Raw genomic sequence first — 14,818 nt, 5'->3', positions numbered from 1 at the left:
AATTTGGCTCAAAAACCAGAATTTATCACAATGCAAAATGTGATGGTGTCTCTTCGAGTCCAAATTTCCTTGCCCCACTTTTCTTCTGCCTTAATTTGGAAGACACTCGCTCAACAGCCTTTTGAGATTGGCAGTGGCATATGGTGTCTGTCCTGTGAAGGTGCTATCAGTACGTCGCCTAGGCAGGAGACCTTGGCAACCCCATGGCTATGCTTTCAAGGTTCAGATCCTCCCTCTGCTGCTGACTCAGCTGGCTCAGCTGTGTGACTTCAGCAAGTCACTGTATGTCTCTGTGTTCCTCAACAAAAAACAGTGATAACGATTGTATCCATTTCATAAGGTTGCTATAAAGTAGTGTTCTAAGATAATACATTGAAAAAGCATAAACCGGGCCGGGCGCGGTGGCTCAAGCCTGTAATCCCAGCGCTTTGGGAGGCCGAGACGGGCGGATCACGAGGTCAGGAGATCGAGACCATCCTGGCTAACATGGTGAAACGCCGTCTCTACTAAAAATACAAAAAACTAGCCGGGTGAGGTGGCGGGCGCCTGTAGTCCCAGCTACTTGGGAGGCTGAGGCAGGAGAATGGCGTGAACCTGGGAGGCGGAGCTTGCAGTGAGCTGAGATCCGGCCACTGCACTCCAGCCTGGGCGACAGAGCGAGACTCCGTCTCAAAAAAAAAAAAGAAAAAGCATGAACCAATGCTAGGCACACAGTGAATATTCCCTGATGGTAGATTGCTGCTTTGGTGGTGGTGGTGGTGGTGCTGTTTAGTTATTAAGTCCACAGATCTCACTGCTGATGTTAGTTATTTAGTAGCCTCCAGTCTGTGCTGGATGTTTTATATGCAGTCTCCTTCCACCCTCTCCATGGCCCTGGAGCAGAGGCCTTATTGTCCCCAGATGCACTCAAGTCTACACAACGCCCGTGCAGTCACAGAGCAAGGGAGTGTGGGGGCCCGGTGACTGCACAGTCCCTGGTCCTGCTCACTCGGTGGATACGCCCCGAGCACGCGCCATAGGCTTCTGTACAAGATGCCTTCAAAGGACTCTGTCACAGAGGGGGAGATTGGAGACTGGCAGATAACTAACTAGAGGCTGCATTGAGCCTTCCAGCCTGTGCCTGTGAAATTTTATCAAGATAAATGATGAAAGGGGTTTAAAAAGAAATAAAATCTATCAGAAGGGCTGAGTCTTTTGCAGTTAGTTGTGTGACTTTAGACACAATGAGTAATAACCAATACCATTAGTCACATCTCACTGGCTGGGTAGGGACCCTGCCCCTCTGCAGAGTGACAGCTCCAAACCAGGTGTTAGAGGCCTCCTCCCTTCTCCCTCTGGTGTTTTTAGGAGAGTTCCCAGGAGAAAAAACCAAAAGGCTGCGCTACCATGATGAAGCCGACCAGAGCGCCCTGCAGCGGATGACGCGGCTTCGCGTCACCTGGTCCATGCAGGAGGACGGGCTGCTCGTGCTGTGCCGCATTGCCAGCAATGTCCTCAACACCAAGGTACCAACCAGCCCAGCCCAGAGGTGGGCCTGCCCCTCTCTCGGAGCTCCTTCCTGTCTGAGCCTCCCGGGGACTCCCAGCCAGGGACCACTCCTCTCAGCTGCTCTGCTTGGCCCCTGGGAAAAGCATTGCCCAGCATCCTACACGTTTTCTTTTTTAGAGAGGTGGAGCCTCACTTTTTCACCCAGTCTGGAGTGCAGTGGCACGATCACAGCTCACAGCATCCTCAACCTGGCCTTAAGTGATCCTCCCACCTCAGCCTCTCCTAGTCCTGGGACTACAGGCGCACCCCGCCATGCCCAGCTAATCCTACAAATTAATACCATTCTGTTTTTCTACATTTCTTTTTAGCTTTCAGTTGTATACATATAAATGTTTGCCTAGCTGCAGGCAAACTAGTTCAGAGCCGTTCTTTCTCTCTCCTCGCCAGGAATCTAACCCTGTCCTGCTCCCTTCCTCACACCTTCATTGCCTGAAAAGCTCCTATTTACCTTCCTATAACTGCCCATCATGTCTGGAACGATCTGCCAATTGCATGTAATTACCCTGCTCTTTCTCTGTTCTTGACTGGATACTTCTCACACTGTTTCTGTCACCTCTGGTACCTCTTGGCTCACTGGCGTGGCTGGCCCACAAGGCAGAGAGACCTCCTATTTGCCTTCCAGGAAAAAGCTCTGCCAGGCCAGTCCAGGGCCCCTTCAGGCAGTAGTGCCACGAGGCAGCTTCAGAGGAGCCCAGGTGTGCCTCCGGGTCTCAGCCAGGCCAGGCAGGAGAAACCCAGCTGAGGCTCTGTGCCCAGATGCTTCTTGCCTGCAAACTATTAGATCCCTTGTCTTGACCACTTATCCACTGTTCTCTCATCCCTCAGTCCTCTCCTGAATTCCAACCCAACCTCTTTTCCAAGGAAGAACCTGAAAGGTGATGTGTTGTCATCCCTAATTTCTGTTCCCTGCATCTGCAATGGCTTTGCCATTGCAGAGCTGATGGGGGACAGGGGCGTGCGTCCCTCTACTTCAGCCCTGGTACAGCTAGAGGAGGCAGGAGGGTCCTGCATAGGTCAGTGTTGGTGGACTCTTACCACTTACCGGAACTTATAGCCTTCTTGGGTCACCTCATCCTTGGGGATGTAAGAAAATAACTGTCATCAAGTGGCTTTCTCATGTCGGCCTTGCCTTTCTGTGTTATTGACCATGATGTTCTCCTAGGTCTGCTAATTTTGTACATTCTGCTTCTACTAACATGGCATACAAGTACAACATACAGAACGTTTCTGAGCATACATGATGCATAATTAGGACAGTAAGACCTCTAACTAAACACATTTTACATCCCCACGATCTCCTCTAATACAGCGCCCTTTCAGGCAGTTCCCCCTTGCTCCTCTGGGCACCTTTGTCACACATGGCACTTACCAGAATACACTCTTTCCCGCTGGTCACTGAGGCCTCGTCCCATGCTTGTCTGCCCAGAATCTCCCTCAGTGTCTGGCACATGGTGGGCCCAGTATATATTGTGAGGTGATAGTTGTGGGGATTCTGTGAGGAAGGAGGCTGCACAAAACACATTTTGTCCACTTTTTAATGGTAATTCCCCAGGATGTGGGCTCTGAGGATACTGACTTTTTGTCTTGGCTCTGTGTTTGATCTAGGTGAAGGGCCCATTTGTAACCTGGCAGGTGGTACGGGACATTTTGCATGCCACGTTCGAAGAGTCTTTGGATAAAACATCTCATTCCGTTGGACGAAGAGCTCGCTACATAGTCAAAAACCCACAGGCCTATCTCAACTATAAGTAAGCCTCATTGAAGCCCGATCACTCTTGGACGTGGTTATGTCAGCACTTCTCATTCATTCTTTACTCTTCCTTCATCCTGTTTGCTTAAGAGTCTGGCAGAAAGTGCGGCTGGAGCACACTGAGGCGTCTGATGGGGTGGCCAAGTGTTGGAGTCTGTTGGGGAGATGGACCTTGGTTTTTTGAGGGTGAGGGCCAAGCATGATTCTCGGTGCTTTCCCATGCAAGGTATTGCTTGGACCTTATAGTGGCCTTGAGAAGTAGGTGGTGTTAGCCTTTATTTGGATGAAGAAGCAGAGACTAGATAGGCTGACTCGCTGAATACCATGTGCCTAGCAGGTGGTGGAGGCAGAGGCAGAGGCTGGCTTTTCCTGCTGTTTTCGGCCCTCAGAGCAGCTCCTGAGAGCTCTGATTGGTGGCTCCCTCCAGCAGCAAGCTAGGCAGAACCTGGGATCATTGGACAGGATGCCCTCTACCATGTTCTTGGCAGAGCTGAGAACTGTCCTCCTGCCCCGCCCTTGTTGTGTGTGTGACCTCAGGGAGTCCCCTTGCCTTACCAGGCTGTAAAGCGGAATGAGTCTCTACCTGGCAAGCTCTTTATGAAAGCAGCAGTGCTTGGCGGATGGGAGCCCAGCAAAGGCTGGTCGCCTTCTCCTTCATTTTCTTTTGGGCAGGTCAGGCTCTCCTTATATCATGGGGATGTGAAGGTTAGTGGAGTGGACACACCTCCTGCTTTGCAGTAGATTAGAGAACTTAAGAATAATAAACTGCAAAGCCTGTTTGGTGTTTTTAAATGTATGATACACTTTCACGTAGGTCAGCCCATATGGTCCTGGCCAAACCCCTGTGAGAGACACTTTGGGACTCAGTGTTCTCGGCTACCCATGAAGGACGGAAGTTCAGAGAAGCCAGGGTGTAAAGTGTGAACAGACCTGACTGAGGTCAGGCTTGGCTGACCCCAAATCCTTCGTTCTTAAAAGCTGCAGTCGCGCAACCAGCATATAAGTAACTCATGCTTCATGGTCAACCAAGGCCAGAAACGTGAGAATGGAGCTCTCTGAAGTTTCCGAACACGGCATCATTACAATTCCCAGACTCCAGCTTTGTCTTCTCTTCCTGCAGAGTGTGCCTGGCCGAGGTGTACCAGGATAAAGTGCTTGTTGGAGATTTCATGAATCGAAGAGGTGACTACGATGACCCAAAGGTAGGTCCTGTGTGGGTGTAGGGCTCGGCCTGCTTGGAGGTTGGGGCATCTAGACTTCAGTCAGCTCTTCTCGTCCCACAGTGCCCCTGCCAGCCTTAGGAACGTGGACTTTGTTTCCTGCTCACTTGAGAAATCACCGAGTCAGCTCTCTGGTGTTGGCCTTGACTTGATCTGGCTTCAAGCATCTGTTTTTAAAGATGATTAGAATCTGACAGGCCACTTTGAAGGGCTGCTGTGCCTTGGGCCTGTTTTGTTAAGAAAATAGAACATCTCTTCAGAAATTACAGGCTTCCTAGAAAGCTTGCAGACTAGGTGTGTGTTTTCTTTCTGAGTTTTCTGTCCTGAGGGGCCAGGGCGGTGGCTGACAAGGAGGGAAGCAGTCTGCTGACCCAAATTCCTGCCCTTTGCCTCAGAGGCTGCTCATCTTTCGTTTTTGTGCTAACCCTGGACTCTACGGTATGTGTGGCGGGACTTGTGCCAAGTAAGGCCAGTGGACAAGGAGAGGCAGCCTTTTCCCCAAGGAAGCCACAGGCAAGTGGGACAGACAGAGAAGTACATGGTCATTGCAGGACAGTGCAGTCAGCTCCCAGAAGAGGAAGGCACAGGCCCACAGAGGTCGGGGAGCAGGCTCAGCAATGCTTTTGGATGGAAGTGACAGAAAAACCTAACCTAATGGTGTATACAGCTTCCTTTTTCCCAGATGCCAAGCAGTTGAGGGTAGTCCTGGTCTGGTGCAGGGGAGCAGAGATGTTATCAGGCTCCCAAGTTCCTGCTGCCACACTCCCCTCCAGGAGCAGGGGTCAGCTTTCCATCCTATGCCAGTGACCCCCTGGTTGCAAATGTTGACTATGAGAGCTCAAGTCCTCACAACAGAATCCCAGAGCAGGAAGCAGTGGGGAGAGGGGCTGCAATAGACCCACATGGCCCTTGCCTCAAGGGGCAGCCTTTCCTAGGAGCCCCTGGCAGACCTGGGCCACGCGGCTGGGAAACAGTGGGACACAGCACAGGGGACCCAGGCTGCCATGAGTGGCTTAAACTGTCCTGGTGTATCCTAGGAGGCTGGGCATCCTCCCTCCCCACAGCAAATTGAGGCTGGCTAATCAGAAAGCATGGGGAAAAATGGAATAGGTGACCCACAGACACCCACAGTGTCTGCCAGCGGGCTTGGCAAAGGTGTCAGCACTGGGCGAGACTGGAAACCACAGCAGCTGGGGCAGCGACAGTAAGGGGAGAGGGAGTGCAGGGCTGGCAGGCACAGAAAACAGGATAGCAGCGAGATGCAGCAGGGACCACGTCCTGCACAGCCACCAGGCCAGGGAGGAGCGGGAGCATACCATGTCGCGCATTGCACACCGGGTGACGTGACCAGCTTGCTCCTCAGATCTGGGTCTGGACTGAGACGATTGCAGTGCGCATATAGAGGAGGAAATTGATTTGGGGGCCACCCGTGGAGTGTGAGGCTGGGGCAGAGGAAGAAGGCTGACTACACGGGTGAACCAGGGAGCACCAGGCCTGGGAGGGAGGCTGTGAGGGAGCACTCTGTGGGGCACGTTTGAGTCTTCTTACCTGGGACTTGGGAGAGTGCCAGCGATGCAGGTGTGAGGCTGTCTGCAGATTAGTTGGCACCAGGTGCCCCAGTTTCCTGAGTGTACTGGTGAGGGTCTTTTGCCTCCTCTATAGACCAAGCTTCTCAGATGACAGGTGACAGATGACAGATGCCCAGGGGAGGCACCTGGTCGGTGGTTCTCGGACTTAGCTGGTACAGGAGTTTGTTACAAGATGTTCCTTGGCGCATCTTAGCAAAACCTCCCTTCAGGAAGAGTAAGGGCTTAACCTCTCATGCTCTCATGTTGAAAGGTTTGTGCCAACGAGTTTAAAGAATTTGTGGAGAAGCTTAAAGAAAAGTTCAGTTCAGCCCTAAGGAATTCTAACCTTGAAATCCCAGACACACTGCAGGAGCTATTTGCCAGGTAAGTGGCTTCTGGGATGGTTCCATGTGGCCCTCGCTGGGCAAGAGGGAAAGGCCAGCCCTGTCTCCCTTATCAGCAGGTCCAGGAAGTGCCCAGCACCCGCCTGGCTGCGTTTGGCCTTGCGGTGGCCCTCCTGTCTCGCCTCTCATGGGTGACTTGAACACAGAGTGGGACCTAGCACCCTGCCGGGCATTTATGTTCATTCTCCCATTGGTCCTTCAGGCTTCCTTGTTTGGTTGGTGTACTTTTTGCTAAGCTTGCTTACTTTACCTATGAGGAAATTCCTATGTAAGAAACATGCCCAAGGTCACAGTGCTTGTAAGCATCAGGGCCAGGATTTGAACATAGGAGGGTCTGAAACCACTCGACGTTTGGAAGAACATTCTTGGGTATGAGCACAGAACCCTGTACAATTTTTAAATCTGAAGTTCTGTGAACTAGGCCTGTTGCCTCAGCATCTTCCAAATGTAGATCCTTTTTCTCCACCATCCTCACCCAAGAAGTCCCTTGAGCTACTATTTTTCTGAATTTCTCCTTGTAAAATGATGGCATCCATCAGTTCTGCCTGTGAACTGTACAACACCCTTGCTCTCAGCATTTCAGTTGAAGACCTCATTCCTTCATTCACTCAACAGATAATGTATGTTGCGCCCACTGTATGGCCGTGCCTAAAGAGCAGTTTGTACTCGTTTTCAGAGTTGATCTCCTTTACCCACATTCCGAGTTTTGTTTTTGGTTTGCAGTAAAGTGTTCCCCAGAATTCGCAAATGGCGTGGTTTCAAGTCAGTCCAATGGCCTGTTTACTGATTTGTAATTTATATCTCCACATATTCTTAGTAAAGTTATGGGGCAACTTTTAATCATAAAAGAAGACAGAGATTTTTAAAGGAGAGTCCTTGAACCATTTAGAGAGAAGAAAAAGTTGCAAGTGTAACAGTTTAATACTGATTGTGATCCTGAGCATTCTGGCAGGCAAGGCAAAATAGAAAACGGTTCCAAGCCAGGCGTGGGGGCTTACGCCCATAATCCCAGCACTTTGGGAGGTTGAGGCAGGCAGATCACCTGAGGTCAGCAGTTCGAGACCAGCCTGGCCAACACGGTAAAACCCCGTCTCTACTAAAAATACAAAAATTAGCCGGGTGTGGTGGGCACGCGCCTGTAATCCCAGCTACTTGGGAGGCTGAAGCAGGAGAATCACTTGAACCCAGGAAGCAAAGGTGGTTTTCACGTTTTTCTGAAAAGTTTATTTTTCTTGGCACTAAATTATAAGAGGAATTTGCTGTTGCAATCAAGATTAATTTTTCCATTGGTTTGGTAGAAAATGAAGAAATGTCCTACAAATGGCCAATTTGCCATATTTTATAAAAAGGCAGTTTTATGATTTATTCTTAAATTTACTTGCATGGTATAAATACAGTAAAATAATATTACATGCAACTCAAAAAAGAAATGGGGAAATAGTTTGTAATTCCAACACCTAATATGGCTACTCTTTGGGGATTTTCATATTTCTTTGTTTTAATTGATGAATAATAATTTTATATATTTTTGGGTTACAGTGTGATGTTTTGATATATATGTCCATTGAGGAAAGACGAAATCAAGTTAACCAACGTATCTGTCACCTCACCAACTTCTTTTTTTGGCAATAAGAACCTTAAAAATGTATTATTTTAGTAATTTCAAAATATGTAATATGTCATTAACTGTGGTCACCATGCAGTTTGAAATCATGAAAACTTATTCCTCTGGTCTAACTGTAACTTTATACCCTTCGCTCAACATCTTTCCTTTCTTCATTCCTTCCCTTCTACTTCCCAGCCTCTGGGAACCACCTTTTTCCTTTTTCTATGAGAATAATTTTTTTAGATTACTTCTGGGACATTTTCTTCCTTGTGCTTTTTCTTTTTGGATTGTAACACACCCACAGTTTTAAATCCTGTTCCTTTTACAATTAACAGTGGATCTTTGCCAATTCACATTTTTCCGTGTTGCCACATAATCGTCAGTAGGTGAACACTGCACATTTTCTCAGCCCTCCTTCTACCAGGCAGAACAGGGTATATTCGCATTTTAATTTACATGTACAGCACTCGACTTTTGGTGAGTTCAACATTTCTCCCACTCCCAACACTTTAGCCAATAATGGCCATCTTGAGCCAGCATCTGCTTGCTTAGTGAGGAGCTGCTTTGTTTCATTGACATGTTCTTATGTTTCTTTTGCAGGTACCGAGTTTTGGCAATTGGGGATGAAAAAGATCAAACCAGGAAGGAGGATGAACTTAACAGGTAAGTGCCGATATATAGAGTAGCTTTTCCTCAGCTACTTAACTTGGTGGCTGACAGCCTATTGCACTGGGGTAATCTAGGGCCAAATCCAGCCCACTACCTGTTTGTGTAAATAAAATTTTATTGGCACACAGCCATGCCCATTCTGTATGTTGTCTGTGCTGCTTTTATGTGAGAACATCAGAGGTGAGTACAGTTGACCTTGAACAACTTGGGGGTGAGAGGACGTTGACCCCCTGCACAGTCAAAAATCCACATAGAACTTTTTTTTTCCTTTTTTTTTCTTTTGAGACGGAGTCTTGCTCTATTGCCCGGGCTGGAATGCAGTGGTTTGATTTCAGCTCACTGCAGCCTCTGCCTGTTCAGTTCAGGCAATTCTCATTCCTCAGCCTCCCAAATAGCTGGGATTACAGGCGCCTGCCACCACACCCAGCTAATTTCTGTATTTTTAGTAGAGACGGTGTTTTTCCGTGTTGGCCAGGCTGCTCTCGAACTCCTGGCCTCAAGGGATCTGCCCGCCTCTCAAAGTGCTGGGATTATAGGCGTAAGCCATCACTCCTAGCCCTACATGTAACTTTCGACTCCCTAAACCTAACCACTGATAGCCTACTGTTGATCAGAAACCTTATCAATAACAGACAGTTGATTAATATACAGGCATAAGCCACTATGCCTGGCCCCACATGTAACTTGACTCCTCAGAACCTAACCACTGATAGCCTTCTGTTGACCAGAAACCTTATCAATACCAAACAGTTGATTAATATATATTTTGTATTTTATATGTATAATATACTGTACTCTTAACAAGAAAATAAGTTAGAGAAAAGAAACTATTAACAAAAATAAGGGGCCGGGCACAGTGCCTCATGCCTGTAATCCCAGCACTTTGGGAGGGCGCGGCGGGTGGATCACCTGAGGTCAAGAGTTCAAGACCAGCCTGGCCAACATGATGAAACCCCGTCTCTACTAAAAAATACAAAAATTAGGTGGACATGGCAGGCGCCTGTAATCCCAGCTGCTTGGGAGGCTGAGGCAGGAGGATCACTTGATCCTAGGAAACGGAGGTTGCAGTGAGCTGAGATCATGCCATTGCACTCGAGCCTGGGTGACATGAGCGAAACTCTGTCTCAAAAAAAAAAAAAATTAGGAAGAGAAAATCTGTTTACTATTCACTAAATGGAAGTAGATCATCTTAAAGGTCTTCATCCTTGTCATCTTCATTTTGAGTAGTCTGAAGGGACATAGGAAGAGGAGGGGTTGGTCTTGCTGTTTCTAGGGTGGCAGAGGTGAAAGAAAATCCGTGTGTAAGTGGATCTGCACAGTTCAGTCCACAGTGCAGAAGGGTCAGCTATATTTGCAACAGATTCCACAGAGCCCACCAAGACTAAAGCATGTATTAACTGGCCCTTTAGAGGAAAGTTCCTGACCCCCTAGCCTTGACTATCACTGGCCAAGCCTTAATGTAGATTGAGGAAAGGATTTAAACTCTCAACCCATTAGCTTTCCAAGCAAAACTCAGTTCCAAAAGCTCACGTTTTGTTTTTCTATCTTGGATAATCAATAGTCACTTTGATTTTAGCTCTGTAGAGAAGTACTAACTATGTTTGTTAGTGGTCATGTAAACCCATTCCGGGTAGGTCACCCCCTATCCACTAAATAGAAACTTTTCTCTTGCAAAAATGGACCTGTTAGTAAAGCCTAGAAACCATCATTTATTGTGTTTTCTTTTGTGAAGTTTTGGCATTTGTGTCCCTTTTGTGAGATTCAAGTTTTTTTCCCTAAGAATTGTATCTGCCTGAGCTGAGTGGTGCCTGTGGCCTCATGGTGCCCTGCCGCCCCCTCTCTTTCAGCGTGGATGACATCCACTTTCTGGTGCTCCAGAACCTGATCCAGAGCACGCTGGCCCTCTCGGACAGTCAGATGAAGTCCTACCAGTCATTCCAGGTGGGTACCGGCTGCCTAGCTGCACAGCAGGGATGTGGACCCTTCCGAGGCCAGGCTCGTGAGGTGCTGGCCCCTGCCCTTCTCTGCTGTGGGCTCTCAGGGGCTGATTCCCCCAATATGCCGGCCCACACGTCCTTCAACTTTATCTTCTTATCGTTGTTTTATTTGTATTTCTTTGTGTTTATTGTGTATGTTTGTGGTATACAACTGAAGGATTTGATGTACGTATACATTGCAGAATAATTGCCACAATCAAGCCAGTTAGCACATCCATCCCCCCACACAGTACCTTTTCTCGTTGTGGTGAACAGGCTTGGCGCTCTCTCCTCCTGGTGCATTTCAAGTGTACAGCATCGATTGTCACCTGTCATTACCAAGCTGTGATCCTCCAGGGCTTAGCATCTCATAGAACTGAAGCTTCACACCTCTTGGCTAGGTTCTCCTCATCTCTCTCTTTAGTTTTTAAAGCGTGGGGATGGGATCCAGTGACCTCTACCATCCCTCCCAGAGCTGAGGTTTTTAAGTCTCATGTTTAAGACAGAAAATGAAGCAGGGGAGGAAATGAGGTGTGGCAAAGGACCTGAGAAAGTAAATGAGCTGTACGGTGTAGCTTTTCAAATCATCACTTTGGAACGCCAAGATATTCTGGTTGTGGGAAGTCACTGGATGGGAAAGCTGCCTTCCCATGGGCAGTGAGTCATCTGTCTCCCGAGGACACAGGTCCACGCGGCCACTCTGCTGCGGCTGAAGGAAGATGAGAGTGAGGAAGAGAAATCACATTGAACCCCCGGTGGAGCCCAGGAAGTCCGTGGTCTTACTACTCTTATACAAATGTGGGCACTTGAGGTTCAGAGAAGTTAAATCACACGCCCGAGACCACATAGCTCAGTCAGTCATCACCCAAGACCCCAACAGAGAGGTGCTGAGGGGCCCCAGCCAGTGCCACCCAGGGCCTCGTTCTCCCCCAAGTCATCACAAAAGTAAATTCTAAGGAGGACCCATTCATTTTGTATTTAATCACTAACCCTAAAAATCTGCTCCTGGCTTACATTAACAAGTTACCTGATTTGGAATATGAGGGGAAAAAAGAATGAGGAAACAAAGGGACTTTCCTAGTCCCGCTGATGAATTCAGTTGGGTGAGGACCTGATCATCAGGGCGCCTCAGAGTCCACAGAGAGATCTTGTAGCATGTGGAGCCCAAGCCCTGTCCTCAGAGACTCCAGTCAGGAGCAGCGGAGTGGGACCCTGATAAGAGTGTGCCATCCCTCCCCCAGTCCCGAAGGGGCCCTGGGGCACTGTTGCAGAAACAGCAGTGTCGACCCTGCTGGGGTGCTGCACGTGCTTGGTACTTTGGCCACAGCAGGGCAGGGAGGACAGGGAAATGGAGCTGGTTCACGAAAATGCCAGGCTGGGCTTGAATGCCCTGCTTCAGAGCAGCACCCTGGCCCTAGTCTTTAACAGCCATGGCCAGGCCTCAGCACACCCAAGACTGAGTGTGCATTTGATTTCTCCTGTTTTCATCACCACCTGGAGGTTCTCTGTGCCTCCTGCAGGGACACGTAGGACCATCAATCAGAGACGCCCAAGAAATGTCCTCCATACCCTTGCCGTGCATCCCTTGAAGCCCATGTTTTATTTCCTCGTGCCTGTTTTACACTTATGGTCAGGTGTACACATTTGGAGTGGGAGGCTAGCGTCTGTGCCATGCACCCCTCTGCCACCCCAGCATTTTGTAGATGAAAGCAAAACCCTGTCTGAGCCTGAACTTGCAGAGAAGAGAATAAATAGTTATCAGGTGAAGTTCCAAATAAACAGTCCACAGACCGCATTTTATTGGTCTCACACTTGTTTAAAAGGAAAACACAATTTTTTTTTTCAAAAAATGTTTTTTCCAACATTACACATAGGAGTCCAAATTTCCGACTTCTGGCTGTGGGGTGGGCCTTCCAGCTGTCCTGCTCATTAGTGGCTCAGAGCTGGAGGGGACTTTGGGGATCCTTCCCACTGTATCCCACCTCCAAACAAGAAAGCCCAGCCCCAGTGGCAAAAGCCGGGCCCCTGCCTTCCAGCCAGGCCTGTCCCCAATATTATCCCACTGCTTTTCCTCCTCCAGTTCCATCTCCAGGTGGCACCTGGGCTCTGATGTTTGGTACCGAAGGCCTAGTCACTCTGCCTCAACCCCCAGGGGCATGGAAAGTCACCTTAGAAAGACCACCGGCCTGCATGGCCTCTCCCTGAGCAGGAAACAGGACACTGCTTTAGTGACTTCTTCAGTGACTCTTGAGTGAGGACTGGAAGGCCAACAGCAAAGTTAGAGCCCCATAGGGGACCCCGTGAGGCTCCCCTCAAGGTTCCAGGAAGCCAGTGGAAGGCTGCAGGTGGGCTCACTGTGCCTGTGACAACCCAGCCTCTTGGAAATGTGAGTGGGTGGACCACAGCCCCCAACTCACCACACATGGCCTGAGTGCTCCTATCCTGTTGTGTGGGAATACACCCATTCGCTAGTTACATTCCAATGGAACAGAAGATCAAAGTCACAGAAGGCTTGTCACAAGGAGTGAGATGCAGCTTCCTTCCAGTGCTGTAGGGAAGGATGATGGTGTAATGGCCACTCCCAGCTTCTCCCGTCCACTACATGGAGAGTGTTTCTCCATAAGGCCTGACAGTCTGCATGCCCAGGACTGGCGCACAGGTGCTGTTTGGGGAAGCAGAGTTGCACAGGCTTCAGTCAGTCATGCTCCGGGGAATACCTGAGTGCTGCCTCAGAGCCCCAGCTGACCACTGCACTGGTCCCTGGTCCCCTTGTGTCCCTCCGCTGGAAGTAAGGTGCAGTGGTGAGGTTGCTCTTCTCTTCTCTGACCCACCCCTGCCTGACAGTGTGACCTGAGGATCACTTAAAGTCTGTGTGCCTGAGCCTTCTCTGTCACTCGAGGTCCTGGAGGCAGTGCCTAAAATCCTTAGACCATGATAGGGATTTTTCTCAGCCAGCACTTTTGAGGAGACAGTCCTGTAGGAGCTCTCTCAGAGGCTGGCAGATGCTAGATACTCAGGAACAGATCGTTGCTTGCCCTTTGCAGAAGCTTGGAGTAACAGAGACTCTGCTGACTGCACAGTCCTTTGAGGTGCTCATCCACTAGGTGGGGCCCAGGTCCACAAGACTTAGCAGGCTGAGCCATGAAGTCCCCATGGTGTGTTCAGCAGAGGCACTTCCTTCCGCCTAGGCAATGGGGTGGCAGCAGCAAGAGCTGAATCTAGGCCAGGCATGGTGGCTCACGCCTGTAATCCCAGCACTTTGGGAGGTTGAGGCACGATGATCACTTGAGGCCAGGAGTTCAAGACCAGCCTGGGTAACATGGCAAGAACCCCATCTCTACAAAAAATACAAAAATTAACCAGACAGTGCCTGTAGTCCTGCCTACCCAGGAGGCTGAAGCAGGAGGACCACTTGAGCCAGGAGGTTGAGGCTGCAGTGAGCTATGTTGGTGCCACAGTACTCTAGCCTGGGCAACAGTGAGACCCTGGCTCAAAAAAAAAAAAGAGTTGAATCTGTGTTCTCCTGGGACTTCCAAACAATGAGTAAGCAGATGAGATCATTTCAGGTAGCTGCTATGGAGAAAATAAAACAGGATAATATAAGGCAGTTGACCGCAGAGGAGGAGAATAGAGAAGGATTTGTCATTTGAGGGGAAATATTTGGGCTGAGCCCTGAATGTTGAGGAGTCAGCCATGCAGAGATTTAGGGGAGCGGCAGGGCAAAGGTCCCAAGGTAGGATGCCTGGGCTTTTTCAAGAAATGTAAGAAGGTCCAGGAGGCTGGTGCAGTGAGCAAGGGGTGGTGTTGGGGGAGGTGAGGCCAGAGTGGCGGGTGGGCGGCCAGGGTCCCACTCATCAGGCTCCTTGTCGTGAAGGCCTGGTTGTGGTCACATCTGCAGAGGGAAGTCCTCAGGGGCTTTGAGGCAGGGCAGGAATGTGTGGTCTGATGTAGGCATCAAAGGATTACTTTGGCTGCTATGGAGAATGGTCAGGGGTTGGGGGAAGGTGATGTGGGGAAGGAGGGAGACCAGTCAGCTGGGGACGGTGGTGAGAAAGAGCAGTGGCATGATTAGATGGG

General features: G+C 49.3%; 1 protein-coding gene across 2 annotated transcripts in view; it reads left to right on the top strand.

Moving 5' to 3' along the window:
- The window catches only part of GTF3C1 (general transcription factor IIIC subunit 1), an 86,681-nt gene that overhangs the window by 59,597 nt on the left and 12,266 nt on the right, over positions 1 to 14,818 (top strand). For both annotated transcript variants that reach the window (XM_073015257.1, XM_073015256.1), the window contains exons 24-29: positions 1,348 to 1,505; positions 3,154 to 3,296; positions 4,419 to 4,500; positions 6,358 to 6,470; positions 8,697 to 8,759; positions 10,613 to 10,706. In XM_073015257.1, the coding sequence (XP_072871358.1) occupies positions 1,348 to 1,505; positions 3,154 to 3,296; positions 4,419 to 4,500; positions 6,358 to 6,470; positions 8,697 to 8,759; positions 10,613 to 10,706 (653 nt within the window). The remainder of the gene's footprint in view (positions 1 to 1,347; positions 1,506 to 3,153; positions 3,297 to 4,418; positions 4,501 to 6,357; positions 6,471 to 8,696; positions 8,760 to 10,612; positions 10,707 to 14,818) is intronic.

This window comes from Chlorocebus sabaeus, chromosome 5 (assembly GCF_047675955.1).
Source record: "Chlorocebus sabaeus isolate Y175 chromosome 5, mChlSab1.0.hap1, whole genome shotgun sequence".
Lineage (NCBI taxonomy): Eukaryota > Metazoa > Chordata > Mammalia > Primates > Cercopithecidae > Chlorocebus > Chlorocebus sabaeus.
The sequence above is the reverse complement of the archived record's forward strand: the minus strand, read 5'-3'. Positions and strand labels throughout refer to the sequence as shown.